This window comes from Carlito syrichta, unplaced genomic scaffold (assembly GCF_000164805.1).
Source record: "Carlito syrichta isolate Samal-C Ts95f unplaced genomic scaffold, Tarsius_syrichta-2.0.1 Scaffold315614, whole genome shotgun sequence".
NCBI lineage: Eukaryota > Metazoa > Chordata > Mammalia > Primates > Tarsiidae > Carlito > Carlito syrichta.
In genome coordinates, this window is record NW_007259710.1 from 128,128 (window position 1) to 143,611 (window position 15,484).

The 15,484-nt window shown below is 45.2% G+C and overlaps 1 protein-coding gene across 7 annotated transcripts in view; it reads right to left on the reverse strand.

Annotated features, from left to right (window-relative positions):
- Positions 1-204: 204 nt before the first annotated feature.
- Positions 205-15,484, reverse strand: part of DHDDS (dehydrodolichyl diphosphate synthase subunit) — a 36,659-nt gene continuing 21,379 nt past the window's right edge. For 4 of the 7 annotated variants that reach the window (XM_021706470.1, XM_021706467.1, XM_021706468.1 and 1 more), the window contains 3 exons: positions 14,172-14,286; positions 11,033-11,140; positions 212-542 (listed from right to left, as the gene is read on the reverse strand). In XM_021706470.1, coding sequence (XP_021562145.1) covers positions 303-542; positions 11,033-11,140; positions 14,172-14,286 — 463 coding nt within the window. In that variant the 3' untranslated portion in view covers positions 212-302. Of the gene's footprint in view, positions 543-11,032; positions 11,141-14,171; positions 14,287-15,484 lie in introns of all 7 variants that reach the window. The other 3 variants (XM_021706471.1, XM_021706472.1, XM_008073043.2) reach the window with 2 other exon arrangements.

Here is a 15,484-nt window from a genome sequence, read left to right on the forward strand (position 1 = left end):
AAGAAAGTGCATCTGAGAGCACAGGCAGCCAATGAGTTGAGGCACCCTGCTCTCCAAACCAGTTGGTGACCACAGCTGGGTTGTATACTTATGGGAGACTCTCACCCTCAATGCTCACCAGAAGCCACTGTCCCAGATAGCCCAAAGATATCTTTGACCAGCAGACCTAGTGGGGGGCTTTCCTGCCAAGCAAAGGGAACACAATTCATCATCAGGAGGGAGATGCCTTTCACCAAGAAAAGAAACAGGAATGGGGCGCTGGAGGCAGAGGGCAGGGCAAAGTGGCAGGTGGCCAGCTTTACTCAGGCTGAAGCAGTGCCCAGACGTGCCAGCCAGTCAGCTCGCTTGAGTTCCAAGGCCTGCAGGAAGCCTTGGACTCGCTCTTCCCGTCTGGCTGAGAGTTTGTGCAAGCGTGTCCGTCGGAGTTGGGCGTCCCCACTGGCCTGGAGCCCCTCTTGCAGCAGCTGCTCTGTCACTGCAGCCTGGTCCCTCTCCAGCTGCTGTCTCTTCCGCTCCTCTGCATACATGTCTCGGGCCTTCTGCTAGAGAAAAGTAGAGATTGGAGTGGGGAGATCATTTCAGGTGAAGGTGGAACTGGGATGGAGGAGGTAGGGAGTGGGGCACAGGGCGGCCCAAATGAAGTGGAATGGTGGAGTGTGTGTTCTGGATTTGGAAAGCTTTGGGAGTATATGTGTGGTAGGTGGTGTCCATGTTGTACAGGCAGGGCAGTGGCAGTTCTGGTATCTCTTGGTTTGATTTGTGTGAAAGCATCTGTATTTTTAAAGGTTTTGCTCAGGTTTGCACTTGGAAGGAAACCAGACTTCTGATTCTCCCACCAACTAGTTTTGTACAAATCCTCTCCTAACCTCATTTCTTCATCTGTAAATTGGGGGTTGTGCCTACCTTGAAGAGTGGTTTTAAAGACTAGAGACAATATATGCAGAATCCTATCATAATTAGCAGGCTCTCAGAAACAGTAATTTTACAAGTTATTGTCTATTCTCTGTTGCAAGGAAGGTCCTATTCCTGTCTGGTTACCCTTCCTTTGGTCTCCCAGGTTACTCTGAGTGCAAGGAAGGTCCTATTCCTGTTGGTTACCCTTCCTTTGGTCTCCCAGGCTACCTTCCTCCCAACTCCTAAGTCATTTTTCAGGGTTCAGCTCCAGACTTGCCTTCTATGTGGAGACCTGATTCTTCCAGCAAATGACCCTCCTATGAACACTGAGCAATAGGGTCAACTCTATTAAGCCACTTATTGCATTCTGTCTACAAGAATAGGTGTTAGTGTCCTGAGTCTACTTTTTCTGTTAGAAAATAAGTCCTTGAAGGTTTGATAGAGCTTCCAGGGCTCTTGGAACCAGCTCTGACAGCAGGTGGTGATCATATGCCCTGGCAGCACTTCTTTACTTTGTATGTGTCTCCTAGAGGGCATAGACTATGCTTTTTCCTCTCTGGCACTTGGACATGAGAAATACTCAATTGACTATCCATGTGTTCCCAGTAGGGCAGGGAGGATGTTCCTGACACAGGAGAGGGGAAAATTCCTTTGGAGGAGAACCAAGGCCTTGCTGTGTCTTGTTGATGCTCACTGTTCCTGCCAGTCTAACTGGCATGCAGAGCCTTTGCATCAGAGCCCCTCCCACCAAACCTATTTGGTGTGTAAGAAACTGTTTTGCTATAGGTATTCTATACCTTGATTATCCTTACCACATTCTACTTTATGTACATGTCTCTGTCCTAATCAACCTGTAAGCACCCTGAGTGCTATCTTCATTTAAAGCATATCTTATATATACACAGCCACTCATCTGTTATCCTACTTGACCCTCAGAATGCAGCTGGGAGGGAAGTATTTTCTGTTGGAGCCAGACATGGAGGTTCAGAGCAGGGAAGTGATTTCCTAAGGTCTCTCAGCAATAAAGGTTTATTACATAAAGAATGATGACACATAAGAATTCTGCACTATCTCTCCTCTAGGCTTTTGAATGATTCCAGGCATCCAAGGGTACTTTTTTTCTGCTATTGTGATGAGTCCCACGTAGAGCTATGAAGACTAGGGCTTCAGCAGTTGCTGCTAAGTTCTCCACCTTGCTCGAAGGGTTTCTTTCTGGCCTTGGTCAGAAGGAATTCTGGGATCTATGTACAGGACTTTGTTGGAGGTAGAGAGATGTATAGGACATAGTTCCAGCGATCCAAGTGCTTATAGGCTGATTAGAATGCAACCATGTACAAAGTACCAAAACACAAGGCAGAATGTGGTAAAGGTCATCAGGGAGCCAAGAGGAAGAGCCATGCAAGCTCAGAGAAGAAACTGGCTGATGAAGGTCAAGGAGCAGTGAAACCGCGTGGACAGGAAGAATAGAGGTGGGGTGTATGGAGGAAGGAGACTATTCTGGCAGTAAGAATAACGGGCCACGATGTATGAAAATGAGGAGTCTGCTCAGGCCAGGGGTTTGAGAATGGGGTTTGAGAAGTTCTTGTCCAAGGACTCTCACCTCTCTAAGGCTATTAATCTGCAAAATGAAGATAATAGTACCCACCACATTGGGTGGTTTGAGCAAAAATTGATAATGCCCAACTTAGTGCCTAGCTATAAACTGTTAGCTGTTCTTCTATCACCACTGCTTGTAGCCAGGACTAAGTAGGCTAAGTTCTGGCAGAACAGAAAGGATAGGGAATACCCAACCACAAAGGAAAGAAATACAGAGCTGGTTAAAGCCAGCACTGGCTTCTTCCAAATGGTGAGTGCCAGACTGAGTACCAGCAATGGGGGCCGTAGCCAAGGCAAAGCCTGGCTCTGTTGGCCAGAAATTAGTGGTATCACTGTTAGGATGTCAGAGTTGGGAGGTTCCTAAAGACCATCTGCTTCATCCTCCTCATTTGACAAAGACACTGAGGCTAACACGGGAATGGACTTGGCCTAGGTCACATAGTTGGTTGAAGTTCCCTTGGCTTATCCAATAAGGTAGCTTTGTTTTCAAAAATTATATATATATATTTTTAGTAGGAGTCTCACTCCGTTGCCTGGGTTGGAGTATAGTGGCATGCTTATGGCTACTGCGGCCTTAACTTGCTGGGCTCAGGTGATCCTTCCGTCTCAGCCTTCCAAGTAGCTGGAACCACAGGCACATGCCACCATGCCTGGCTAATTTTTTAATTTATTGTAGAGACGAGGTCTGGCCATGTTGCCCAGGCTGGTCTTGAACCCTTGGATTCAGGCAATCATCTCACCTCTGCTTTCCAAAGTTCTGGGATTACAGGTGTGAGCCCAGCTATAATTTTTTTTAAAAATAGAGATGAGGTCTTGTTATGTTGCCCAGGCTGGTCTCAAATGCCTGGGCATAAGCAATCTTCCTGCCTCAGCCTCCCAAAGTTCTGGGATTAAGGTGTGAGCCACTGTGCCTGGCCTAAGGTAGGTTTTTGAGAAGACAATGGAAAATGTATTTTGTGCCAGTGTATACGTTGTACTTTCTAGGGGTGGAGAAGCTGGTGACCTGCATCTGGACACTTATCTACCCAGTCTCCACATTGGTCAGGATCTACTCTTCTAATCTCTGAGGTGTTCTAAGTTCTTCTCAGGTACTTACCCTTGGAAAGTCGAAGCCAACAGAAGTCCTAAGGGTCAACTTCTCTCTCTTTGACCATATGTCTACTTTCCTTGTGTAATGACCAATCAAGGGTAAGAGTGTTAATTCTTTCCTTAGAGACTTTTTGTACAGACCTTATACAATCTTGGTGCAAGGGCTCCAAGCAGCTCACTCTAAGAAATGTGGCTCTTGGCTGGGCTCAGCTCTCATCACTTTGGGAGGCCGAGGCAAGTGGATTGCCTGAGCCCGTGGGTTCGAGACCAGCCTGGGCAACTTGGTGAGACTTCGTCTCTACGATAAATTAAAAAATTACTTGGACATGGTGGCTCATGCTTGTAGTTCCAGCTACCTGGAAGGCTGAGGCAGAAAGATTGCCTGACCCCAGCAGGTTGACGCTGTGGTGGCCGTGAGCATGCCACTGCACTCCAGCCTAAGCAACAGAATGAGACTCTAGCACGCGCGCGCGCGCGCGCGCGCGCGCGCACACACACACACACACACACACACACACACACACACACACACACACACACACACCCCGAAATGTGGCTCTAACCATTAACCTAAATCCCTCCTGGACATTACACCTGTCTGCTTCTCTTCTCTCCTTGGCAGAATCAGAGAACAAGATGTCATAACTCCTCTGGTACTTAAATCCTCAAGTTCTCTACCAGTTTGCTGGGGGGTCATAGAGGGGTGCCTGGAGAGAGGCTGCAGGTCCCGGGCTTCAAACCATTTCTTAATCAGTCAAGTGCAATGGCTCATGCCTGTAATCCCCGCACTTTGGGAGACAGAGGTGAGAAGACTGCCTCAGTCCAGGGGTTCAAGACCAGTCTGGGCAACTTGGTGAGACCTGATATAGTGGTGCATGCCTGTACGATAGCCTCAGCCCAGCAGGTTGAGGCTGTGGTGGCATGAGTATGCCATTGCACTCCATCCTGGGTGACAGAGTAAGACTCCAACTCAAAAAGAAACCAAAACATTTATTAGTCAATGAAATGTCCTCCTCTAAGCTACAACCAGCAAGCCCAGGTCAGTAGCAAGGGGAATGCATTTCTGAGGGCTGCCCTCAGGCATAAAGAGCACCTCCTACTAGAAACACCATATTCTGAAGCACCCCCAGAGTTTCTCTGGCTGGGGAATTGTACTGGAGATGGGATGGGCAGAATGTTTTGAGAGAAAAGTCTGATGAAGGGCCCTAAGATAATCATGTGGTGACCAATACTGGCCACTGTTATCTGAAAAATGGACTCTGTTCTAGGCACTACACTTGGCACTTTACATGTTAGCTTACCGCATTCTTATCACAAACCTGCAAGGTAAGTATTATTATAATTATTAATCCTCTCATTTTATAGATGAGGAAAATGATACTCTGAGGTGTTGAATAACTATATTCAGTCACTAAGTAGGCACTAAGTAGCTAAGTAGGCAGTGCTGTGATTCAAACTCAGGACTGTCTGAGACAATAACTTAACATTTAACTTTTTCTGAGGAAAAGATAGTGGCTACCTGAAGAGCCCTAGAAATATAATGGTCAATTCAGCGTGGTTTAAACTGTGACATTTACATCAAAGGAGGCTTAGTGAGGAAAATGTGTCTTCTCCCTCTAATATTATCCTTGGAGATTAGATGGATACATTTTTTTTTGAGTCAGGATCTCACTCTGTCACCCAGGCTGGAGTGTGGTGGCATGCTCACAGCTACTGTACCCTCGACCTTTTGGGCTAAGGTAATTTTTCCACCTCAGCCTTCTAAGTAGTTGGAACTACAGGCATGCACCACCATGTCTGGCTAATTTTTTTTTATTTATGGTAGAGACAAGGTTTCACCAAGTTGCCCAGACTGGCCTCAAAACCCTGGGTCCAAGGCAATCCTCTCATCTCAGCCTCCCAAAGTGCTGGGATTACAGACATGATACCCTGTGCCCAGCCAACAAACACTTTTTACTCATCTCTACTGATGACCTCTCATGGACCTACGACCCATGCAACTTGTGACTGAGGATCAGCTCCCTACACTGCTGCCCACCTCTTCCCTATCTGTCCCTGCCTCCTTGCTGATAAGTCCTACTGTGTCTGAGACTGGTTGGGTGGCCATCTGGAGACTGTCATGGTCCCTTCAGATATCAAGGTCTGTCCCCCAACAACTTGAAGCTGAGTCCCTGCTTCCCTTACCATGCAGCTGCTGCCTTCTTCCCAGTAAGCTACTCTAGGTCCAGAACCTAGCCCTCTGCCCTCTGCTCTGGCTTCCTGCGGAGAACAGGGACACGCAGAACTGGGCCAAGAGACAGAGCAACTCAGATTTTGACAGTGGTAATTTGGGTGATGGGGCAAGAGTACAAACAGAAGTAGGAAACTGAAAAGTACGGAAAAAGGAACTGAGAATAGTCCAGTATGGCCACAATACAGGCCATGCTAGAGGGAAATGTGAGAAAAGGTTGGAAGGATCTCTCTGGTCTGAGGACAGACAGGTAAGGATGTTGTTAGTCTGGATTCTCCCCTTAGTGCTTCTGCTTCTAGAAATACAGCTTTAAGGGTTCCTGGGTAGAGAAAGGCTGGCCAGGACACCCAAGGGGCCCTGCTGGACAAGACTTCAGAATAGTCAATATTTCTATTATAATTTTGGTTTCCTCACTCTAAAAACAGGGTAATAATAGTACCTTAGAGCACTTCACAGGATCTATGGAAAAGATGCCTGACATGTATTAAGAGTTCAGTATATGATTCATAGGCACAAAATGGAACTCTTAATAGCTGTCTTCAGATACGTTCTATCCCATCCCAGGAAAAAACAGAACCATTCACCTGATTGTTTAGGCCACAAGCGACATGTCTTGGTTCCTAAAAAATGTTAATATTTAAATTTATTTGCTTTATACTATGAGAAACAGTTTTAAAATTGCAATATCAACATTGCCACTAACAATAAAGCTCATGAGTAATGTTTAAGTTTGCTTTCCAGTTTGTATTATCCCGAGAAGATATTCCACTAGAGATGAATAGTCAGAAACCATTCAGTGTTTAGGTAACTTGAATGAAATCCTTTCTTAAGGGGGTTATGTTATCATCTCGATGTCATTAGTTCATTTGTTTCTGTTTATTTATTTTTTGAGTCAGAGTCTCACTCTGTCGCCCAGCCGTGGCACACTCACGGCTACAGCAGCCTCGACTTGCTGGGCTCAGGTGATCCTTCTACCCCAGCCTTCCAAGTAGCTGGAACCACAGGTGCACAGCACCATGCCTGGCTAATTTTTTTGATTTACTATAGAGACGAGGTCTTGCCAAGTTGCCCAGGCTGGTCTTGAACCCCTGGGCTCAGGAAATTCTCTTGCTTTCACCTTCCAAAGTGCTGGGATTACAGGCATGAGCCACCTCGCCTGGCTCTTTTGTTTCTGGTTTGTTTTTTTTTTTGAATTGGAGTCTCACTCTGTCGCCCAGGCTGGAGTGCAGTGACACACTCATGGCCACCCCAGCATCGACATGCTGGGCTCTGGCAATCCTTCTGCCTCAGCCTTCCAAGTAGCCAGAACTACAGGCACACGCTACCACTACCAGCTTATTTTTTATTTATTGTAGAGATGAAGCCTCGCCAAGTTGCCCGGGCTGGTCTCAAACACGTGGGCTCAGGCAGTCTACTCGCCTCGGCATCCCAAAGTGTTGGGATTACAGGATGAGCCACTGAGCCCAGCTTTGTTTCTGTTTTAATGTTTGTTTTTATTCCCCATTTTAAATCCTCTCCTTTTCTATGGCCATCACCCTACCTCAAGGCACATTCTCTCTTACCAGTACTACTGCAGGAGGTCCATCTCTTGGCTTTGACTCCTGCCAGCAGAAAATCCTGAGTGATTTTTTACAAAATGCAAATCAGATCCTGTCATCCCCTGATTAAAATCTTTCAGCGGCCAGGCACAGTGGTTCAAGCCTATAATCGATTGTCTGAGCCCACAGGTTCGAGACCAGCCTGGGCAACATGGTGAGACCTCGTCTCTACAATAAATCAAAAAATTAGCTGGGCGTGGGAGTGCATGCCTGTAGTTCCGGCTAGTTGGAAAGCTGAGGCAGAAGGATCGCCTGAGCCCAGCAGGTTGAGGCTGCAGTGGCCAGGGGCATTCTATTGCACTCCAGCCTGGGCAACAGAGTGAGACTCCAAGTCAAAAATAAATAAATAAATAAATAAAAAACAAAGTCCTTCAGCTTTGTTACCACAGCCTACAAAGCACTGTATGATACAAGTCCTGACTCCTACCCCTCACTCATCTCATGCCCTTCTCCCAGACATGCTAGCCGTTTTTTTTGTTCTTTCAAGACCCAAACTTTATAACCTCAGTTTCCTTGCACTCTCTATATTTCTTCCTTTTTTTTTGCCTCCCCCACCCCCCATCACCGTACATTACTTCCTAGTACATCACTGTGTGTTTTTCCATTGCTTTAGTACAATCTGAAATTATTTATTTGTTTACTTATTTATTTCTGTCTTCTTAAGTAAAAATAGAAGCTCCATGAAGGTAGAGATTTGATCTGGCTGGCCAACTGCTGACTTTCTTGTGTCTGACTCATACTAGGAACTCAATAAATATTTAGGGAATGAATTAAACTTGAGTTAACTCCTCTGACAACCATAAGCAAAGTATCTGAGAAACCTGAAATTACTATAAAAGGTTTCTGGAACAGCCAAATTAGAGATTAAGAATATGAATATCCATACACAAAAACTCCCCTGGGCTTCATGCAGAGTCAATTTACTTTCATTTCATATATATATAATTCTTTTTTTTTTTTTTTTTTGAGTTGGAGTCTCATTCTGTCACCCAGACGGGAGTGCAGTGGCCGCTCCCGGTCACCGCAGCCTCGACCTGCTGGGCTCCAGCGATCCTTCCACCCCAGCCTTCCAAGTAGTTGGAACTACAGGCACGCACTACCATGCCCGGCTAATTTTTTGATTTATTGTAGAGATGAGGTCTCGCCAAGTTGCTCAGGCGGGTCTCGAACCCGCGGGCTCAGGCAATCTACTCACCTCAGCCTCCCAAAGCATGGAATTACAGGCTGAGCCACCGAGCCTGGCTGGAAAGTTATTATTTTAATCATTGTCATTATTAGAAAGTGCTGGTATATAGTGGGATGAATGAATTATGTACAAGATACCTTTCAGAAAGTTTTCCATCAAAAAAAGGTAAAAAAAAGTTTTAGATTTTAGAGTTTTCATGTGAAAAAATGTGACATTTGTTTCTCACTGACAGTAGATAATTGAGCCTTTGTCACTTTTCTTTTCACTTTTTCTAAACTTTCTCTTTCGATTTCCTCATATTTGATACTAAATGATCAAACACATGATCAAATCTTTGTGATCTGATTGACTATCAGGAGATCTGGACTTGGGATTCATGGACAGATTTCAGGAGTTATGTGAACCCCTGAAAGTATTTCTGTGTGTTTCAGTGATAAGTGCAATTTTATACAAAATTCCATGTGTTTGAGTGATCTCAAATTTTTCTAGGGAGATAGTCTATGGCTTTCATTAAATTCTCCAAAGGGCCTGATATCAAGGTGATTGAGAAGTCCTGATTTTACATCATTATTTCCTCCTGGCATTGTCTCTCCAGACTCAAGAAGCAGTATGAGTTTTGATTTAAAAATTCAGGTTCCTATTAGATATGATATTCACTATCTGGGGGAATGGGCCACCTGAGACGCAATCCCCACCACTACCCACATGTTTATGTAACAAACATGCACTTATACCCCCGAATCTAAAATAAAAGTGGAAAAAGGCCAGGTGAAGTGGCTTATGCTTGTAATCCTGCACTTTGGAAGGCCTAGCAGGAGGATTGCTTGAGGTCAGGAGTTTGAGATATTGTCTTTACAAAAAATAAAAAAGTTAGCCAGGCATGGTGGTATGTACTTGTAGTCCCAGCTACTTGGGGAGCTGATACAGAAGGATTGCCTGAACCCAGGAGGTCAAGGCTGTGGTGAGCTATGATCGTTGCACTGCACTCCAGCCTGGGCAACAGAGAGAGAAAGAGACCTCTGACTCAAAATAAGGGGAAAAAAAATTCACGTTCCTAGTTAGTTATGTAGCCTAGGACAGTTAGTTAGTCTCTCTGCCTCTCTGTTTTAGATCTGAAAAACGAGGATACCAAACCTGTTGGATTGATGGGTTAAATTAAAAAAAAAAAAAAACTAGGCTGGGCATGGAGGCTCATGCCTGTAATCCAACCACTTGGGGAGGCTGAGGTGAGAAGACTGCCTGAGTCCAAGAGTTCAAGACCAGTCTGGACAACAAAGCAAAACCTCATATCCACAATAAATTTTTTAAAAAATCGGCCAGGTGTGGTGGCATGCACCTGTAGTCCCAGCTACTTGGAAAGCTGAGGCAGGAGGATCGCCTGAGCCCAGCAGTCAAGGCTGCAGTAGCTGTGATTGTGCCACTGCACTCCAGCCTGGGTGACAAAGTGAGACTCCAACTCAAAAAAAAAAAAAAACCCACAAAAACAAAACTTACATGTAATCACCTAAGTGCAGCCAGGCACAGTGGCTCACACCTATAATCCCAGCCCTTTGGGAAGCTGAGGTGGGAAGATTACTTGAGCCCATGGGTTCGAGACCAGCCTGGGCAACTTGGCAAGCCCTCATCTCTACATAAATTAAAAACATATAGCTGGACGTGATGGTGCATGCCTGTAGTATCAGCTACTTGGAAGGCTGAGGTGGAAGGATCACCCGAGTCCAGCAGGTTGAGGCTGTGGTGGCTGTGACCATGTCACTGTACTCCAGCCTGGACAACAGAGTGAAACTCCAACTCAAAAAGAAAAAAAACCCATCTAAGCACCAAGTAGACCCTTAATATGTTAGTCACCAACACCTACACCACCATTATTACTAAGAGCTCTAATCAGATGCAGGTGACTCTGCCTGCTAATGAAATCTGTCCAGACATTCAGTGATAAAAATTGAAAGCAGAATTTCAGCATAACATAGTTTTATATAATGGAACAAACAATGCCATTTTGTTCCTAATCTCTCTAGAAGAGGCTTGAGATCTTGTATGTCTCTACTGCTGCAATCTTTTATTAGGCTAATACCTTCAGGGAATGATGGCCAATCTCTTTGAGAATTATTTTCCTGGGTCTTTAAAAGATAAAAGACTTGTAGCTTAAGCCCTGCTTCTTTCTCTTTTTGATTACGTGTCCTTGACTAAATCATTTCTATTGGCTAACTTTCAAAAGGGAGGCTAGTAAGACCTCCCTCGTTGGATTCTTGGAAGCATTAAATGAGATGTTACATGTAAAATGTTCACAGTGCCTGACACATAGTACATACTCAGTAAATGGTAGCTGCTATCATCATCTACGTGGTCATTAGGAAGTGCTTGGTATACGGTAAGATGGTCAATCTATGCTAACCTTTTCTTCCAACCCTTCCAGTCAGACCAGCCCTGAACTCTTACCTGAAGCATACTATGGTTCATCTGATACTGCAGGATGGCCTCAAAGAGGTTCCAAAATGTGTACTCCGGCCACAGAACAGGTTGAAACACCAAGCAGGAGTGGGAGGTCTGAGGAAGGTAGGGGAAGAAGAGAGGATAATTTAGTGACATGTTGCTAGGCCACATCCCTGGTCAGTGCTCCAAAGGAGGAACAGGCTGAGCAGGACCCAGAAGCCCAGAGTTAAGATGGCACACGCATTCTGAGCTGCAGCTGCAGTTAGCTGCTGCCAGTCCTGATTCACTCACTGATGGGGGGAGGGGTCACTTGAGGCAGTTAGATCACCTGCCTGTGGCAAAGCAGAACTAAAACGAGACTAGATCAACATTTCCACCAGGATTTTTCTCAGAGCCAATTTTAGGACTGTGAAATAACATTCGAATTATGTTATTGGCTCTTGGCCCTCAGAGGTCATCTGGGAGACACACTGTCTGATAAAAGTCAGTAATGAACAAATGTTAGTTGCCACTGTTTTTTTTAAGTAATAGCAGTATGACACAGTGTTAACAGCATAGGCTCTGGAGCCATACTGGCTTTGAATTCCTATTCCAATCTTTTACCATTTATTTGAGCTGGGGTAAGTTATTTAATGCCCCTGGGCCTCAGTTTCCTTATATGTAAAACTGGGTAAGAATACCTAATTTTTAGGATATTAAGAAGACTAAATGAGATAAAACACATAAAGTACAGCACAAAGCCAGGTGAACTTTAATAATAATCAGTGATGAAGGATCCCTTTTGGAACATTCTTGACAGCCACTGCTTAATATCTTTAGTGGTGAGGAACTGAATGCCTCCTGGGGTATAACAGGTGTCATACAGCTTGTTATGCTAAACCCATATCACCCTCCTTGCAATTTCTGTCAAGGTCCCAGGTATTTTCTCTGAAACAAGTTTGTTTCTTCTTTAGCGTGACATTCTTTCAAATAGTTGAAGGCTAGATCAGAGCTGCCTATTACCTGTTCCTAAGGTTCGGATGACTGATCAAAGTTTGTCTTTGCCAACAAACTATAAGTTTCAAGATAGTAGGGATGATTTCTGACTTGGTTACTGCTGTATTTCCAGCATAAAGAAGAAATTCAACATTTTTTGCCGAGGGAATACACTATCATTTGTTTCCCTTTTCCAGACCACTTTTCTTTATTGATTCCTTGTAAGACATAAGATTCCTTGCTACTAGGTTGGCCTCTTCTAGTAAGTCACTAATTTACTAATGTAGTCTCTTAAAACTCAGTGCCCAGAAATAAACTTCCCACCCCAATGTGATCTGGGCAGCACAGTGAATCATAGAACCAACAGGTGCACATGATAGTTCTTTCACTGTAGCCAAAGACCAAAAAGTATCTTTAGTAGCTAATAGTTAGTTCACTTTTAAGACTGTGGTGTTGCCAGCTCGGTGGCTCAGCCTGTAATCCCGTGCCTTTGGAAGGCTGAGGTGAGTGGATTGCCTGAGCCCGCAGGTTTGAGACTCACCTGGGCAGTGAGACCTCATCTCCACAATAAATCAAAAAATCAGCCGGGCGTGGTAGTGCATGCCTGTAATTCCGGCTACTCAGAAGGCTGAGGTGGAAGGATTGCCGGAGCCCAGCAGGCGAGGTTGAGGTGGCCGGGAGCGGCCACTGCACTCCAGTCTGGGTGACCGAGTGAGACTCCAACTCAAAAAACACAAACAAACAAAAAAAAAACACTGTGGTGTTGGCTAGGCGTGGTGGCTTAGCCTATAATCCCAGCACTTTGGGAGGCCGAGGCGAGAGGATTGCCTCAGTCTGGGGGTTTGAGACCAGACTGGGCAACGTGGTAAGACTTTGTCTCTACAATAAATCACAAAAAAATTAGCCAGGCGGGTTGGTGTACGTCTGTAGTTCTAGCTACTTGGAAGGCTGAGGTGGAAGGATCGCCTAAGCCCAGCAGGTCGAGGCTGTGGTGGCTGTGAGCATGCCACTGCACTCCAACCTGAGCGACACAGTGAGACTCCAACTCAAAAAAAAAAAAAAAAAAAAAGACTGTGGTCCATTAAAATTCCTAGAACTTTATTACGTGAGCTGCTTCTAAACTGAGTCTCTCCCTCTAACCTCTCCTAAGACAAGGACTTCTCCTAGTCATGTGCTATCTAGAAGATAAGTTAACAAAGGATGGAGATTTTCAAGCAAAAACAAACTTAGGCAACCCCCTCAGGTCCCCTCCCACTGTGGGACCCTTTCTGTCCTTCTCAATAAATTTTTCTTTCTCAACTTAAAAAAAATAAACTTAAATGGGCCAGGCTCGGTGGCTCAGCCTGTAATCCCAGCACTTTGGGAGGCTGAGACGAGTGGATTGCTTGAGCCCGTGGGTTCGAGATCTGCCTGGGCATCTTGCAAGACCTCATCTCTACTAAATAAAAAAATCAGACAGACGTGGTAGTGCGCGCCTGTAGTTCCAGCTACTTGGAAGGCTGAGATGGAAGGATCGCCAGAGCCCAGCAGGTCGAGGCTGAGGTGGCCGGGAGTGGCCACTGCACTCCAGTCTGGGCGACAGAGTGAGACTCCAACTCAAAACAAAACAAAACAAACAAAACAAAACAACTTAAATGGATACCTATGCTAGAGTAACTAAACTGAGAAGTAACACCAAACCCCTAAGAGAGATTTTTGCATACAGTTTATATTCCTCATGGACCATGCTTGCATAGATGTTGCCTTTTATTTTGAAGGAAAGAGACTAGTAACTGTAAGACAATGTTCTAATCCAAGGTCTACCTTGGTACAGATTACCAAGGCAGACTTATGCTCAGGGATGCAAGGCAGAGAAGTCCCCTTCTTTGGACAGGGGCACAAGTGAAATTTTCACTACAGTTGGATGGCCTTGATTTTCCCTCTAGGCTAGATGCCTTGCACTTTGGAGAGAAAGAATCATAGAGGTTCACAAAGACAGGGACAGATGAAGAAGGGATAGCAAATGTTACCAGGGATAGCCTGGAGATGCTTCTACAGATTTTAGCTTTCCTCCCAATTTCTCTGGCCCCAGCATGTCTGTGAGTGGGGATGAACCACTCTAATCCCTTCTGTGGATGCAGCTGCCATTTTCAGCCTGACATAAACATAATGGTGCCTGGAAACTACCTACCTGCCAGAGCAAGAAGTCACTCAGCCGCACTTCCCCAGAAGTCCGTATCAAGATGTCGGGATGAGGAGAGTGGTTAGTATAGAGGCACTTATCGAGAAGAGACTCAGAGATATCACTACAGTGGGCAGAAGGAGACACAGAGAGACACACATTTCTTTTTGTAGTATTCTCATAGTTAACTTCCATACATAAAGCTTCCCAGTTCATAGAATACCATCAAGCAGGGCTCGGTGGCTCAGCCTGTAATCCCGCGCCTTTGGGAGGTTGAGGTGAGAGGATTGCCTGAGCCTGCGGGTTCAAGACCCGCCTGGGCAACTTGGCGAGACCTCATCTCCACAATAAATCAAAAATGAGCCGGGTGTGGTAGTGCGCGCCTGTAGTTCCAGCTACTTGGAAGACTGAGGAGGAAGGATCGTGGGAGTCCAGCAGGTTGAGGCTGCGGTGGCTGGGAGCAGCCACTGCACTCCAGTCTGGGTGATAGAGTGAGACTCCAACTCAAAAAAAAAAAAAAAGAAATACCATCAAATACACTAGCCTTACCTGGTACACAGGAGGCCCTCAATAAATGTTTGCTAAGTTAGTGAATAATTTTAAAATTTCATAACTACATAAGGTGTTTCTATTCTCATTTTATAATAAGGAAACTAAACTCAGGCTCAAAGATAAATAATTTGGTGCAAGACATTAAGCCGCATGTCCTAAACCAGATGTGCCCACTAGAATATTGGTTGTCTTTCATTTAAAACAGCCTGGTTTTTTTTTTTTTTTTTTTGAGTTGGAGTCTTACTCTGCCACCAGACTTGAGTGCAATGACACAAGCATGGCTCAATTTTGCCTTGACCTCCTGGGTTCAGGCGATCCTTCTGCCTCAGCTTCTCAAATAGCTGGAACTACAGGTACGTGCCACCACAACCACTAATTTAAAATATATATATATATATTTTTAGAGATGAGGTCTCACTATGTTGCACAGGCTGGTCTCGAACTCCTGGGCTCAAGCAATTCTCCCACCTCGGCCTTCCAAAATGCTAGGATTACAGGTATGAGCCAACGCACCTGGACTAAAACACCTTGGTTTTTATTTTTTACTTTTTTGAGTTGGAGTCTCACTCTGTCACCCAGACTGGAGTGCAGTGTGGCACGCTCCTGGGTACCGCAGCCTCAACCTGCTGGGCTCCGGTGATCCTTCCGCCTCAGCCTTCCAAGTAGCTGGAAATACAGGCGCATGTTACCACACCCGGCTAATTTTTTGATTTCTTGTAGAGATGAGGTCTCGCCAAGTTGCCCAGGCGGGTCTCGAACCCACAGGCTCA